The sequence below is a fragment of the Canis aureus genome, chromosome 14 (assembly GCF_053574225.1).
Source record: "Canis aureus isolate CA01 chromosome 14, VMU_Caureus_v.1.0, whole genome shotgun sequence".
NCBI classification, from domain to species: domain Eukaryota; kingdom Metazoa; phylum Chordata; class Mammalia; order Carnivora; family Canidae; genus Canis; species Canis aureus.
This window is the reverse complement of record NC_135624.1, coordinates 63274673-63287217: the sequence shown is the minus strand read 5'-3', so window position 1 is coordinate 63287217 and position 12545 is coordinate 63274673. Positions and strand designations below refer to the sequence as shown.

Below are 12545 nucleotides of genomic sequence, written 5' to 3'. Positions count from 1 at the left end.
GTCCTCTAAATCAACAGTTTTTGCTGAATTAATATTTTTGAATTTTCTTAGAGTACTGAATTGATTATTTTACCTCTTTATGATTTGATTCAAGTCTGTAATTTGAACTTTTAAAAGATTAAAAATTTTTTTTAAAGGTTTTATTTATTTGACAGAAAGAGAGAAAAAGACAGAGAACAAGCAGGGGGAGCAGCCGAGGGAGAGAGAGAAGTAGGCTTCCCACTGAGTAGGGAGCTCAATAAGGGGCTCAATCCCAGGACCCTGGGATCATGGCCTGTGCTGAAGGCAGATACTTAACTGACTTAGCCACCCAGGTGCCCCTATAATTTAAACTTATAAATTCTGCATTATGTTTGCTTAATTTTTGACCTGATTTACTAGTTCTGTATGTTTTGGTAATTCTCTGGGTTTGAAAACCCTTGGTTCACATCTTTGCTTGTCAGAAATCCTACACATCCTTTGATACTATAGGTACTACCTGCTGCTTCTTGCTGAAAGTGATTTCTGGTTCTGAGGGTGGCATCTCTTCTATTTTGCATTGACATGCAATTATGTATTTGTATATATCATTTTTTACCACACTAAAGTGTAATCCCTTGCTACCAGAAATTATACACTATCTATTGTTTCTTTGCTAATGAAGGTGTCTTTTATAAAAAAGGCCACAAAAATATTCATTCATTGAAAAAGTTTTTGACAGTTTGCGATCATAGTCATCTTAAGACTTCTCTTCTTCAGCCTAAATATCATTTGTTTCCTTCCATTCCATTGCCGTATGAAAAAATTTTCAAATCATTCACCTGGTTGAATTTTTTCTGTTGAACAATTACAGTTTTTTCAGTGTCCTCCATTAATATGTTCCTGGATTTTATTAAATTTATTTTTATATTGAAACTAGTGTTTACTGAGTATTTATTATAAACCAGGATCATTTCTTTGCACTTTCTATTATCAAATCATCTTTTAATATCACAGCCCGGTGAGGTGGGTGTGTTCTAATTAGTGTAGGCCTCAGCTGCCCTGTTGGTGCACTCAGTTCACTTCACTTGTTTGAATAACTGCCTACACTACTGACTAATATTGACTAGTGACTAAAGTGATTTGTAGTCAACTTTAAGTTCCTATGTATTTTTAAAAAATTGATGTTAGTTTATTATGTTTCTTATATTCTTTTCAAGTTGGTTTTGAAAAATTGAAATAAAGAACAATTTATTACTGGGTGATACAATATTATATATGTTAATGTGTGAAAACACAGACTTTGGAATCACATGGACCTGTTTCAGTATTCTGGTTTTGACACTGACCAGCTCTGCAACCTTGGGAAACGTTTTTTTTTTTTTTAAACAGTCTGTGGTTTGGTTTATAATATATACATTGTGAAATTATAGTAATTTATCTATTTTTAAGGTTCTTGTAAAAAGTGAAATAAACATTTAAATAGTTAATATATATTAGGCATGCAATAAGAGTCCACAAAAGCTGGCTGCTATTATTAATTTCTTTTTGGTAAATTTCATACTGCCAACTCTGAACCAGTTTTTCAAGCCTCTGCAGATGTGGCAACACATGGTCTGAGGAGAGGTGGTAAGTAGTGAGTAAGTGTAAAAATGTGAAATGCTAGGGAAATTACTGGGGTTGGTGCCTATTCCAAGTGTCCCTAGAATTTTCTTTGAATATTACTATCTTGACATAGACACATTGCAACGTAATCATTATTACTGTTCCTTTCTTTATCACTAGAGGTTGGGTACCTTTGGGTTCTGGTGGCTATTTTATTTATAGTGTATGTATTGTAGGAGACACTGTATTAGGGTGGCAAGAAAGGGAAATTACAGAAATAAAGGACAACTATTGTGAACTAAATACTGAGTGGTAAGATGAGTAGACAAAAGAGCTAATTATTTTTGACAGACAAAATAAGTAAATATTTTACAGAAAATAAAACACTTGATATTTTGAAAGAATTGTGGGAACAAATACATTTTTTGAATGATTATTCCGCCCTGACATAAAACATATTATGAAATGACAATTGTGTCAAAATGGACTTAGTTTAAGAAAAGATAGCAAGAAAAACCAGCTTATTGGAAATTAAGTACGAGTAAAGAAGGATATTGATACTAAGAATTTGGAAAACAAGTTGTCACTCCCTTGGTTTTGTAGCTTCAATTCACATTCTGCATGATGTAAGAAACTTTAAGATAAGAACTTAGAGTGATTTCAGACCTAGCTGTTTGTCCAGGCACCTAACAGAAGCAAATGTAGATTTTCTTTCTGAAGGAACTCACCTTTATTCCAGGTCTCAAAGAATGAGAAGCCTATATTCAAATATAATTGACTTCACATGGAAATAAAGCACATCAATAATAATCAGCAGAAACAATAAACAGCTGAATTATACCTTCAAAGGACCCCAAATAATGGAATTATCAGACAAAAATTTAAAGATATATTTTGAAAACATGTACAGGAACAAAATACCATGAAAATAAGGTAAATTTTAAAAGAAGAAAAGTGAAAGGAAAGGAAAAAAGAAACCCAGTGATTGAACCAAGAACTCATTTAAATATATCCATACTTAACTACAGATTAGGTGCAACTCATGAGAAAAATGGGAATATGAAGAAGTTATCCAGAATGCAACACAGAGAGCAAATAAATGGACAACATAAAAAGTGTTAAAATGGAAGATGGAGTGACAAGGACTAGGCTAACATAACTTTCTTGGAATGGGATAGAGGTATTATTTCAGAGATAACATCTGGGAATTTTCTAGAACTACTAAAAGATACCAACCCATAGATTTAAGAAGCCTGATACCAAATAAATAAATACACAAAATGAAATCTTTCTATATACATTATAGTGGAACTGTAGAATATCAAAAACTAAAGAGAAAATCATAAAAATAACCAGAAAATGATAAAAGATAGAGTCCCTTAAGAATGAAGCTGAATTATCCATTTGTTTCCATTAACAAGAGACATTAATGCTTTGCTAAAGTAAAAGTCTCATCCTAAAATTCTATGCCTTATGATTATATTGGGCAAAGAAAGTGGTGGACACCTGGTAAATCTAGTTAAATGTTGCCTGTGTGCATGGTATAGTGACTTTGGATCTCTTCTCTTTTCCTTCTATGCACATTCCCTGGGTGGGCATTCCATTCTGCCAGATAATGACAAATCCCTAGTGTCCTCTACTTTTCTGTAAAGTTAATTCTTGCCCTGTTTTCTTTCCTAAGAAACTACCAAACCTCTTCTATTCTTATTCTCACCTGGTAGATAACCTTGCTCCTTCTTTCCTAAGAAAACTGAACAGAGGAGAACTTCTTCAAACTTCCACAACATCTACCCTCCTACTGACATTTTCACCCATCTACTGTCATCTTCCCACTTGTCACCAAAGATGTAAATCTGCTCTATGTAAACCTGCTCTAATTCACTTGTGCTCTAAAACCTACTCCCTATTTCCTACTCAAGGATGTTACTCTTGCAGTTATCCTCCATCAATATTTTGCTCCTCCAAAAATATTTCTATCAGTATAAAAACATATTTCTTTTTTGGAAAATAATATTGTGTTTTTAAATTTTAATTATTTTTAAATAGATTTCTTTATTGAAGAGGGAGAGAGAGGTTGAGAGAGAGAGAGAAAGGGAATATGAGCAGGGTGAGGGGAGACAGGAGGGAGAGGGAGAAGCAGACTTCCCTGAGCAGGGAGCCGGATGCAGAGCTCTATCCCAGAACCTCGGGATCATGACCTGAGCCAAAGACAGATGCTTAACCTACTGAGCCGACCAGACTGTGTGTGTGTTTTTTTTTTTTTTTTTTAGTTTAATTCCTATAATATAGTTAAAAAACTGTATTAGTTTCAGGTATATAATATAGTGCTTCAACAGTTCCATATATCACCCAGCGCTCATCATGGCAAGTGTACTCTTTAATCCCCATCACCTATTTCACCCATTCCCTTACTTACTCCCCTTTGGTAATCATCAATTTGTTTTCTATAGTAAAAACATATTTTTTGACTTACTTTCCCCACCAGCTATAACACATTCCTTTGCGAAAAACACCTGGAAAGAGTTAACTATTCTTACTCCAAATGTACTTCTCTTCTCTCTTAAACTCCCTTCAGTCTTTTCTTCAGTCTTTTATCCTTACTCTTTCACAGAAGTCTTTGTTCGCAAGATAACCAATAATCTCTATGTAGCTAAATCCAGTGGTCAATTCATAGTCTTCATTTTACTTGATCTGTTATCAGCATTTGACACAGCTAATCACTCCTTTCTGGAATAGTTTTTTTTTTTTTTTTTTTTTAAGTTGGCTTCATAAATACTAGCACTCAAATTTCCTCAGGCATGGTTCTTTCTCCCTGATGTCTTAGTTTTGTAAGGCCTACGGTTCATTCTTGGGCGCTCTTGTCTTCTCTATCTGTACTCCCTTGGTTATCTCATTTAATCTCATACCATACAAATTTATAACATCCTCTTGATCTTTCCCTTGAACTCAGAATCTTCCATCCAACTGCTTCCTTGAAATCTCTACTTGAATTGTTTAGATCTTATTTATTTTTTAAAAAGATTTATTTGAGAGACAGAGTGTGGGTGAGCATGGGAAGGGACAAAGGGAGAGAGAAATGCATCAGACTCCTTGCTGAGTTTGAAGCCTGACATGGTGCTCGATCCCACAATCCTAAGATCATGACCTGAGCAGAAGCCAAGAGTTAGACACTCAACTGCCTGTGCCACCGAGGGGCTCCTCTAATTGAATTATTTAATAACAATTTCATAATTATTACATCAAAACTGAAATTCTGACCTCCAGGACTTCTGCAAGTTTCTGGGAAAAGCTTCCCCTTTCTAAGTTGATGGCAGCTTCTACCTTCTAGTTGTTTAGGATAAGACTTTGGAGTCAAATTTGACTTTTCTCTCATGCCTCCCACCTTGTCCATCTTGTTGGCTGTACTTCAAAATATAACCAGAATATGATGACTTCTGATCCTCTCTACTACTACCACTGTGCCCTAAGCCATCAGTATTTTTTACTGCAGTAACTGCCTAGTTTAGTCCTCTCACTTCTAATCATATATTCCTGCAGTTAATTCTCAACATAGTAACTAATCTGCTGAAAACATAGATCAATACAAAATGTAGGTTATTCTCAACACAGCATCTGGTATGTTGCACCAGACACAAAGATAAACTCAAAATGGATGAAGGATCTAAATGTGAGACAAGATTCCACCAAAATCCTAGAGGCGAACACAGGCAACACCCTTTTTGAACTCGGCCACAGCAACTTCTTGCAAGATACAACCACGAAGGCAAAAGAAAAAAAAGCAAAAATGAACTATTGGGACTTCATCAAGATAAGAAGCTTTTGCACAGCAAAGGACAGTCAAAAAAACTCAGAGAACCTACAGAATGGGAGAAGATATTTGCAAATGACCTATCAGATAAAGGGCTAGTTTCCAAGATCTATAAATAACTTATTAAACTCAACACCAAAGAAACAATCCAATCATGAATTGGGCAAAAGACATGAACAGAAATCTCACAGAGGAAGACATAGACATGGCCAACATGCACATGAGAAAATGCTCTGCATCACTTGCCATCAGGAAAATACAAATGAAAACCACAATGAGATCCCACCTCACACCAGTGAGAATGGGGAAAATTAACAAGACAAGAAACCACAAATGTTGGAGAGGATGCGGAGAAAGGGGAACCCTCTTGCACTGTTGGTGGGAATGTGAACTGGTGCAGCCACTCTGGAAAACTCAAAGAGTTAAAAATAGACCTGCCCTACGACCCAGCAATTGCACTGCTGGGGCTTTATCTCAAAGATACAGATGCAATGAAACGCCGGGACACCTGCACCCTGATGTTTGTAGCAACCATGTCCACAATAGCTAAACTGTGGAAGGAGCCTCGGTGTCCATGGAAAGATGAATGGATAAAGAAGATGTGGTCTATGTATACAATGGAATATTCCTCAGCCATTAGAAACGACAAATACCCACCATTTGCTTCGACGTGGTTGGAACTGGAGGGTATTATGCTGAGTGAAATAAGTCAATCGGAGAAGGACAAAAATTATATGGTCTCATTCATTTGGGGAATATAAAAAATAGTGAAAGGGAATAAAGGGGAAAGGAGAAAAAATGAGTGGGAAATATCAGAAAGGGAGACAGAACATGAAAGACTCCTAACTCTGGGAAACGAACTAGGGGTGGTGGAAGGGGAGGTGGGCGGGGGTTGGCGGGCACTGAGGGGGGCACTTGACAGGGTGAGCACTGGGTGTTATTCTGTATGTTGACAAATTGAACACCAATAAAAGATAAATTTATTAAAAAAAACCCCCATAAACCAGGGCAGCCCTGATGGCTCAGCAGTTTAGCACTGCCTTCAGCCCAGGGCGTGATCCTGGAGACCCGGGATCGAGTCCCACGTTGGGGTCCCTGCATGGAGCCTGCTTCTCCCTCCGCCTGTGTCTCTGCCTCTCTCTTTCTATGTCTCTCTTGAATAAATAAATAAAATCTTAAAAAAAACCCATAAACCAGATCATGTCGTACCTTCACTTAACACCCTCCAGTGTCTGTTCATTTCACTGAGTAAAAAACTTTTTTCTATGACCTCTAAGGCCTTATATGATCTAGCTTCTGTTACCTTTATGATATAATCTCAAACTAATTTTTCTCTCAACTCAACTTCAGTCATGTGGGCCTCCTTATTGTTCCTTGAAAATATCAGGCACACTTTCACTTGTTCCCTTAGCTATTTCCTTTAAAGTCATGTTTTCAGTCATCTTTTCAGAGGTGCTCCCTGGCTATCCAATAAAAAAATTTAGCCTGATTCCCCTGTATATCACCTTTCCTTGCTTAATTTTTTTCCTTAACATTTATTACCACTGCTTATTTATTTATTGTTTATTTTGCTTATTACTGTATTCCAGTGTCTAGAATAGTATGTAGTACTTGGTAGATGCTCAATAATTATTTGTTGTTGAATTAATGGTTTTTACAGTTGTTTATTTCACCCTCCAAATGGAAAAATATAGTTGCTTAGTAATATAAAAAATTCAGATTACAGGGGTGCCTGGGTGGCTCAGTGGTTGAGCGTCTGCCTTTGGCTCAGGGCATGATCCCCATCTGGGGATCAACTACCACATGGGGCTCCCTGTGTGGAGCCTGCTTCTCCCTCTGTTTATGTCTCTGCTTCTCTCTGTGTCTCTCAGGAATAAATAAATAAAATCTTAAAAAAAATTCAGATTACATATTAATGGCTTTAAGGTGCATATTAATGTCTTTAAACCATATATGAAAGCAGAATAGACTTGGTGGTACTTACTGAGAAGCAGGTTGTGAGTGCCAAGAGGCCCAGTGTCAAGTAGAGCCCTTTCATCCTTCCCATCTGCTCCCTGAAAGAACAAGAATTGGCTCATTCTTAGTTGTCTAGACAGCAACTATATAATGGATTTATTTAATTTTGTATTATTTAAGTTATGATTGCCTCTACTACTGTAGTATAAGAGTTAGTATGATTAAAGCAGATATTTCATTGTACTGGGAATTCACTTTATGAAGTCATGGGATGTGAGAGTTAAAGGATTTGAGAGCTGATGATGATTTCTGACCCATTAGTGCAGTATGTCTTGAGAACATAGTCTCCAGTCTCAAAAACAGGTCCACCATTTACTGAGTAACTACCATTTACTGAACTGTTTTGAGAAATGGGCTCATGTTTTATTCGCATTGGTTACTTAATTCTAGAAACAACTTTAGGAAGTAGGTAAAATTATCTTCATTTATAAATAGAAATACTAAGAAAAAGTTTAAGCAACTTGTTTGCCGGTAAGTGACAAAGCTAGGATTTGAAAACATGATTTTCTAACTGCAAAACATCTATTATATTATTGCAGACGATCTAAAAATAATGTATTTTTTTCCCAAAAACTTCTCAAGAAAGAAAACTTTTTTTGTGGCAGGGAGCATCTCTTCCCTAATATAGTCTTATTTTTTGTTAGTTCTATGTGCTGCTCTCTGGGAAATTAATTAAACCATGGAACAAGAATAATGGAGTAAGCGAATTACATAGTTGATATTTAAAAAATTTTACTCTTTCCGTACTATGATAGATGCTGTAGTTAAATTTCTGAGTAGAAATAATATGAACAATATTCTGCTATTATGTTAAGACAAACATTCAATTAATTTAAACCTATGATTAAATGAGTCAAGTTACTTGACATCAAAAGTTTGGAAGAAGAGTCTAGAAATACCCGTTAGATAGGACTTGCTCTTCTAAATAGGGCTTAATGAATTCTTTATCATATCCTACCACATATACCAGATATTCCAAATATGTAAAAACAGCATCATTGGCTACAATTTCATTAAAGGCATATCAGAAATTCATTCCGGGGTGCCTGGGTGACTCAGTTGGTTAAGTGTCTGCCTTTGGCTTAAATTGTGATCCCAGGGTCTTGGGATGGAGCCCTGCATTGGGCTCCCTGCTCAGTGGGGAGCCTGCTTCTCCCTCTGCCCCGATCCCTGCTCATTCTTGCATGCTCTCTCCTCTCCTTTCTCTGAAATAAACAATTAAAATCTTTAAAGAAAAGAGAAATTCATCCTATGCCTGGAATTTTTTTTTATTGACTTGAAAAATCCTAAATTAAAAGAACTGACTCTGAGTCTTTTCAAAAGCCTCTATTGACAATTACTAGTACTTACTCTTGCAGTATCTTTTGTTCCCGATGTGGTCAAATTACTCCTGTCAGTGACTGTGTTTGAACATCTTCATGATCTAGGAATAAGTGAAGACTAAGGAATCGAGTAAGAAGAACCAGTGAGGCAATTGTGGTTTTTATAACCTGTTGTTTCCCTTTTCCATTCTTCTTAGGGATAGGAAATATTTTGATGGAAGAGAAGGTCATGACTGGATTGAAGGGTTCTGCTTGAACAAAAGAATAGGTGGTTGTCATTTACTGTGTTTGACAGTTGTCCTTTGGCTTCCTTCCTGATGAACAGTTATGTTGTGGTTCATGGTGCCAGGTTTTCCAAGTGCCAACTTAGATTTTCAGGAGGTTTTGGTAATCTATGTGCCTGAAGGGTTGCAAAACACCAAATTTCTATAATTCTGAAGAAAGCCTATGGTCTTTTTTTTAAGATTTTATTTATTTATTCATGAGAATACACAGAGAGGAGAGAGAGAGGCAGAGACACAGGCAGGGGGAGAAGCAGGCTCCCTGCAGGGAGCTTGATGTGGGACTCGATCCCGGGTCTCCAGGATCACAACCTGGGCTGAAGGCGGTGCTAAACGGCTGAGCCACCCAGGCTCCCGCCTATGGTCTTAAAAAAAAAAAAAAAAAAAAAAGCCTGTTATAATCATGCTCATTTTATCCAAGATAAAATGTATAAATTGGAAAAGAACGTAAAAAGGATTGAAGGCATGACAGTGGTATTATAAAATATTAATGATAGGAGCTTATTTTATTTATTCTGTAAATCCCAGTACATTGTTTTATTTTGCATATACTCAGTATATCTTTTATTATAGTAATGTACACATCTGTCTGACTTGGGGATGTGCTTGAGGACTTGTTCTCCTTTGTATTGGCCACAGCTTCTAGCATAGAATATTGTGCAAATCAGGCACTTAAGATCTGCTTGCTGAGCCTGATTTTATTATATCTTACAGAGAATATAATTTATTTTAGAAATGTAAAATATAACTTCAGGCAGTATTGATTGGGTCACATTCTGCACCCCCTCCCTATATTTCAAAGATAAGTAGAGGAATACTTGGAATATTAGATGTACAATTAAAATAAAAGTTATTCATAGCTTTTATACCTATCATTCACTTCACTCTTGGAGGTCTGTCATTTTTCTTTTTCTCCTGCATCTGACATAATATATGACTACTTATCCATCAAAATGAGACTTCTCAAGTTGTATTTATGAAGCCATCCTTAATGAAATTCCTTCATGAAGCCATATTTGATGAGATTACCAGCATTGTAGACCTTTTCTTCTTCTTTCATCTCTTTGAACTTTGATTATTGTTTAGTACCCCATAATTTAGTTTTAGATATTTGATGATGCCTTCAACTTATCTTCTGTTCAGCTGGAGACATTGGTGTTGTAATCAGAGTTCCTAATAGAATTGCTTAATTGCTCCAGGATATTATTTAACACAAGAAAATCTGGCTTTATTATATCTTCAAAATGTTTTGGGGGTGACAAAACTTACTCATGCAACAAGCATTTTCTGACATTTTCATAGGTCATTGACCTTGGGTATATGTCATATTTTCTCTAAGCATGCTATCTGATGGGATTTCTTTGACTTTGTTCTCTCTCTTGTGATTTAAAGTTTCATTTAAAGAGATCTTTCATACAATCTCTTTTACACATTGTTATGTAATCTTTTAAGTATTCTCCCAGGATCCCCTTTTAAAATTAAGCTTAATCTATCTTCTCATAATATTCTCTCTTTTATTTAAAAATATTCTTACCCACTGATGACACTCATCAGTTTGCTTTTAGTAATTTACATTTGTCTGCTACTTAGTTTTGTGGCAGACTTGGTATCTTTTTCATCTTTGTATCTTCTGTAGTACTATAGCACTTTGCATAGAACTTTATTGTACAGTGTAGATGTTCTACATGTTAGATGGAGTGATGCTAAATAGAATCCAATATATATAATAGCTCACACTTAACAGAAAATTATTTATTTACTTTAAGATTGCTGTTCTAGGTCAGTGGGCAGCTTTATTTCATGTGGTGATTCAGGAACTCTGGCTTATTTCATTTTGTAGTCCCACCATCTGCTAGCCTCCCATCAACACCTTTATCCAGCTGATGAAAGAGAAATGGAGGAGGAAAGAGTAGACAGACCTTTAAGAGCCTTGGCCTGGAAGTGACTACCTTACTTCTACTCATATTCCATGTGGTGGCACTCAGTCATATGACCAATTAATAACAGGGGATAATGAGATATGTCTAGCTGTGCCCAGGGATAAGAGGAAGCAGTTATTTATTTATTTATTTATTTATTTATTTATTTATTTATTTATTTATTTATTTATTTATGAAGAGCTAGCAATGTCTTCTACATTTGCTGAATTAAAATTTTATTTTATCAGACCAAAACCTAGTAGATTAAAGTAATGGAAAAATATTACTTGTATTTATGAAATGTATACTTTGTTTCTGTTCTAAGAATTGGATTGTATCAGTCAATATGAGAAAGAAATCCCACATACAAATGGCCAACAGATACATGAAAAAATGCTCAACAGGGAACTACAAATCAAACTACCATAAGATCCCACCTCACCTGAGTCAGATGGCTAAAATTAAGTCCCAAAACAACAAATGTTGGTGAGGAGAAAAGGGAGCCCTCTTACACTGTTGGTGAATGCAAGTTGGTACAGCTACTCTGGAAAACAAAATTTGAGGGAGCACCTGCACCCCAATGTTTATAGCAGCAATGTCCACCATAGCTAAACTATGGCAAGAGCAGAAATGTCCATTGATGGATGAATGGATAAAGAGAATGTGAGATATATATATATATATATATATATATATATATATATGCGCAGTGGAATATTACTCAGCCATCAGAAAGGATGAATACTTACCATTTACATTGATGTGGATGGAACTGGAGAGTATTATGCTGAGTGAAGAAATCAATCAGAGAAAGACAGTTGTTATATGGTTTCACTTATATGTGGAATATAAGAAGCAGCGCAGAGGATCATAGGGGAAGGGAGGGAAAACAGAATTGAAAGAAATCAGAGAGGGAGACAAATAATGAGAGACTCTTTATTTTTGTTTTTAAAGATTTTATTTATTTTTTCATGAGGCAGAAGGAGAAGCAGGCTCCATGCAGGGAGCTGGATGTGGGACTCGATCCTGGGTCTGCAGGATCACACCCTGGGCTGAAGGCGGTGCTAAACTGCTGAGCCATCAGGGTTGCCCAAGACTCTTTAACGTAGGAAACAAACTGAGGGTTGCTGGAGGGGTGGTGAGTGGGGGGGATGGGGTAACAGATGATGGGCATTAAGGAGGGCACATGATGTAATGAGCACTGGGTGTTTATATGCAGCTGTTAAATTATTGAACTCTGCATCTGGAGCTAATGGTGTAGTATATGTTGGCTAATTGAATTTAAATAAAAAAAGAAGGAAAAAAGAAAACCCCTGCTTCACAGAGAGTTCCTTCTAGGTTGTGTGTGTGTGATATTAAATTTATGTAATAAAGGGAATACCTTGTGTGGAAAAAACATAGTTGGGTAATATTATCAAAGAAGTTGTGGTATACGTGTATACAATGGTATATATACCATATACCACTTCTGATAGTCAGAAGTGCTAGTGGAGGGGACACTGTAATTTTAAACATATGATCATCATCTATACTCTATGCAGAGTGCTGACAATGCTGTCTTCATCTTGTTCATGTCTGTACAGTGACCTCCCTCAGGGCTACATGTTCCAGGCCCCTTGATGGTTAGTGCATGCCC

The 12545-nt window shown here is 36.3% G+C and overlaps 1 protein-coding gene across 6 annotated transcripts in view; it reads right to left on the bottom strand.

Annotated features, from left to right (window-relative positions):
• The window catches only part of LOC144283748 (uncharacterized), a 55537-nt gene that overhangs the window by 8739 nt on the left and 34253 nt on the right, over nt 1-12545 (bottom strand). For 3 of the 6 annotated variants that reach the window (XM_077848269.1, XM_077848270.1, XM_077848271.1), the window contains 2 exons: nt 8738-8810; nt 7356-7425 (listed from right to left, as the gene is read on the bottom strand). In XM_077848269.1, coding sequence (XP_077704395.1) covers nt 7356-7418 — 63 coding nt within the window. In that variant the 5' untranslated portion in view covers nt 7419-7425; nt 8738-8810. Of the gene's footprint in view, nt 1-7355; nt 7426-8737; nt 8958-12545 lie in introns of all 6 variants that reach the window. The other 3 variants (XM_077848272.1, XM_077848273.1, XM_077848274.1) reach the window with 2 other exon arrangements.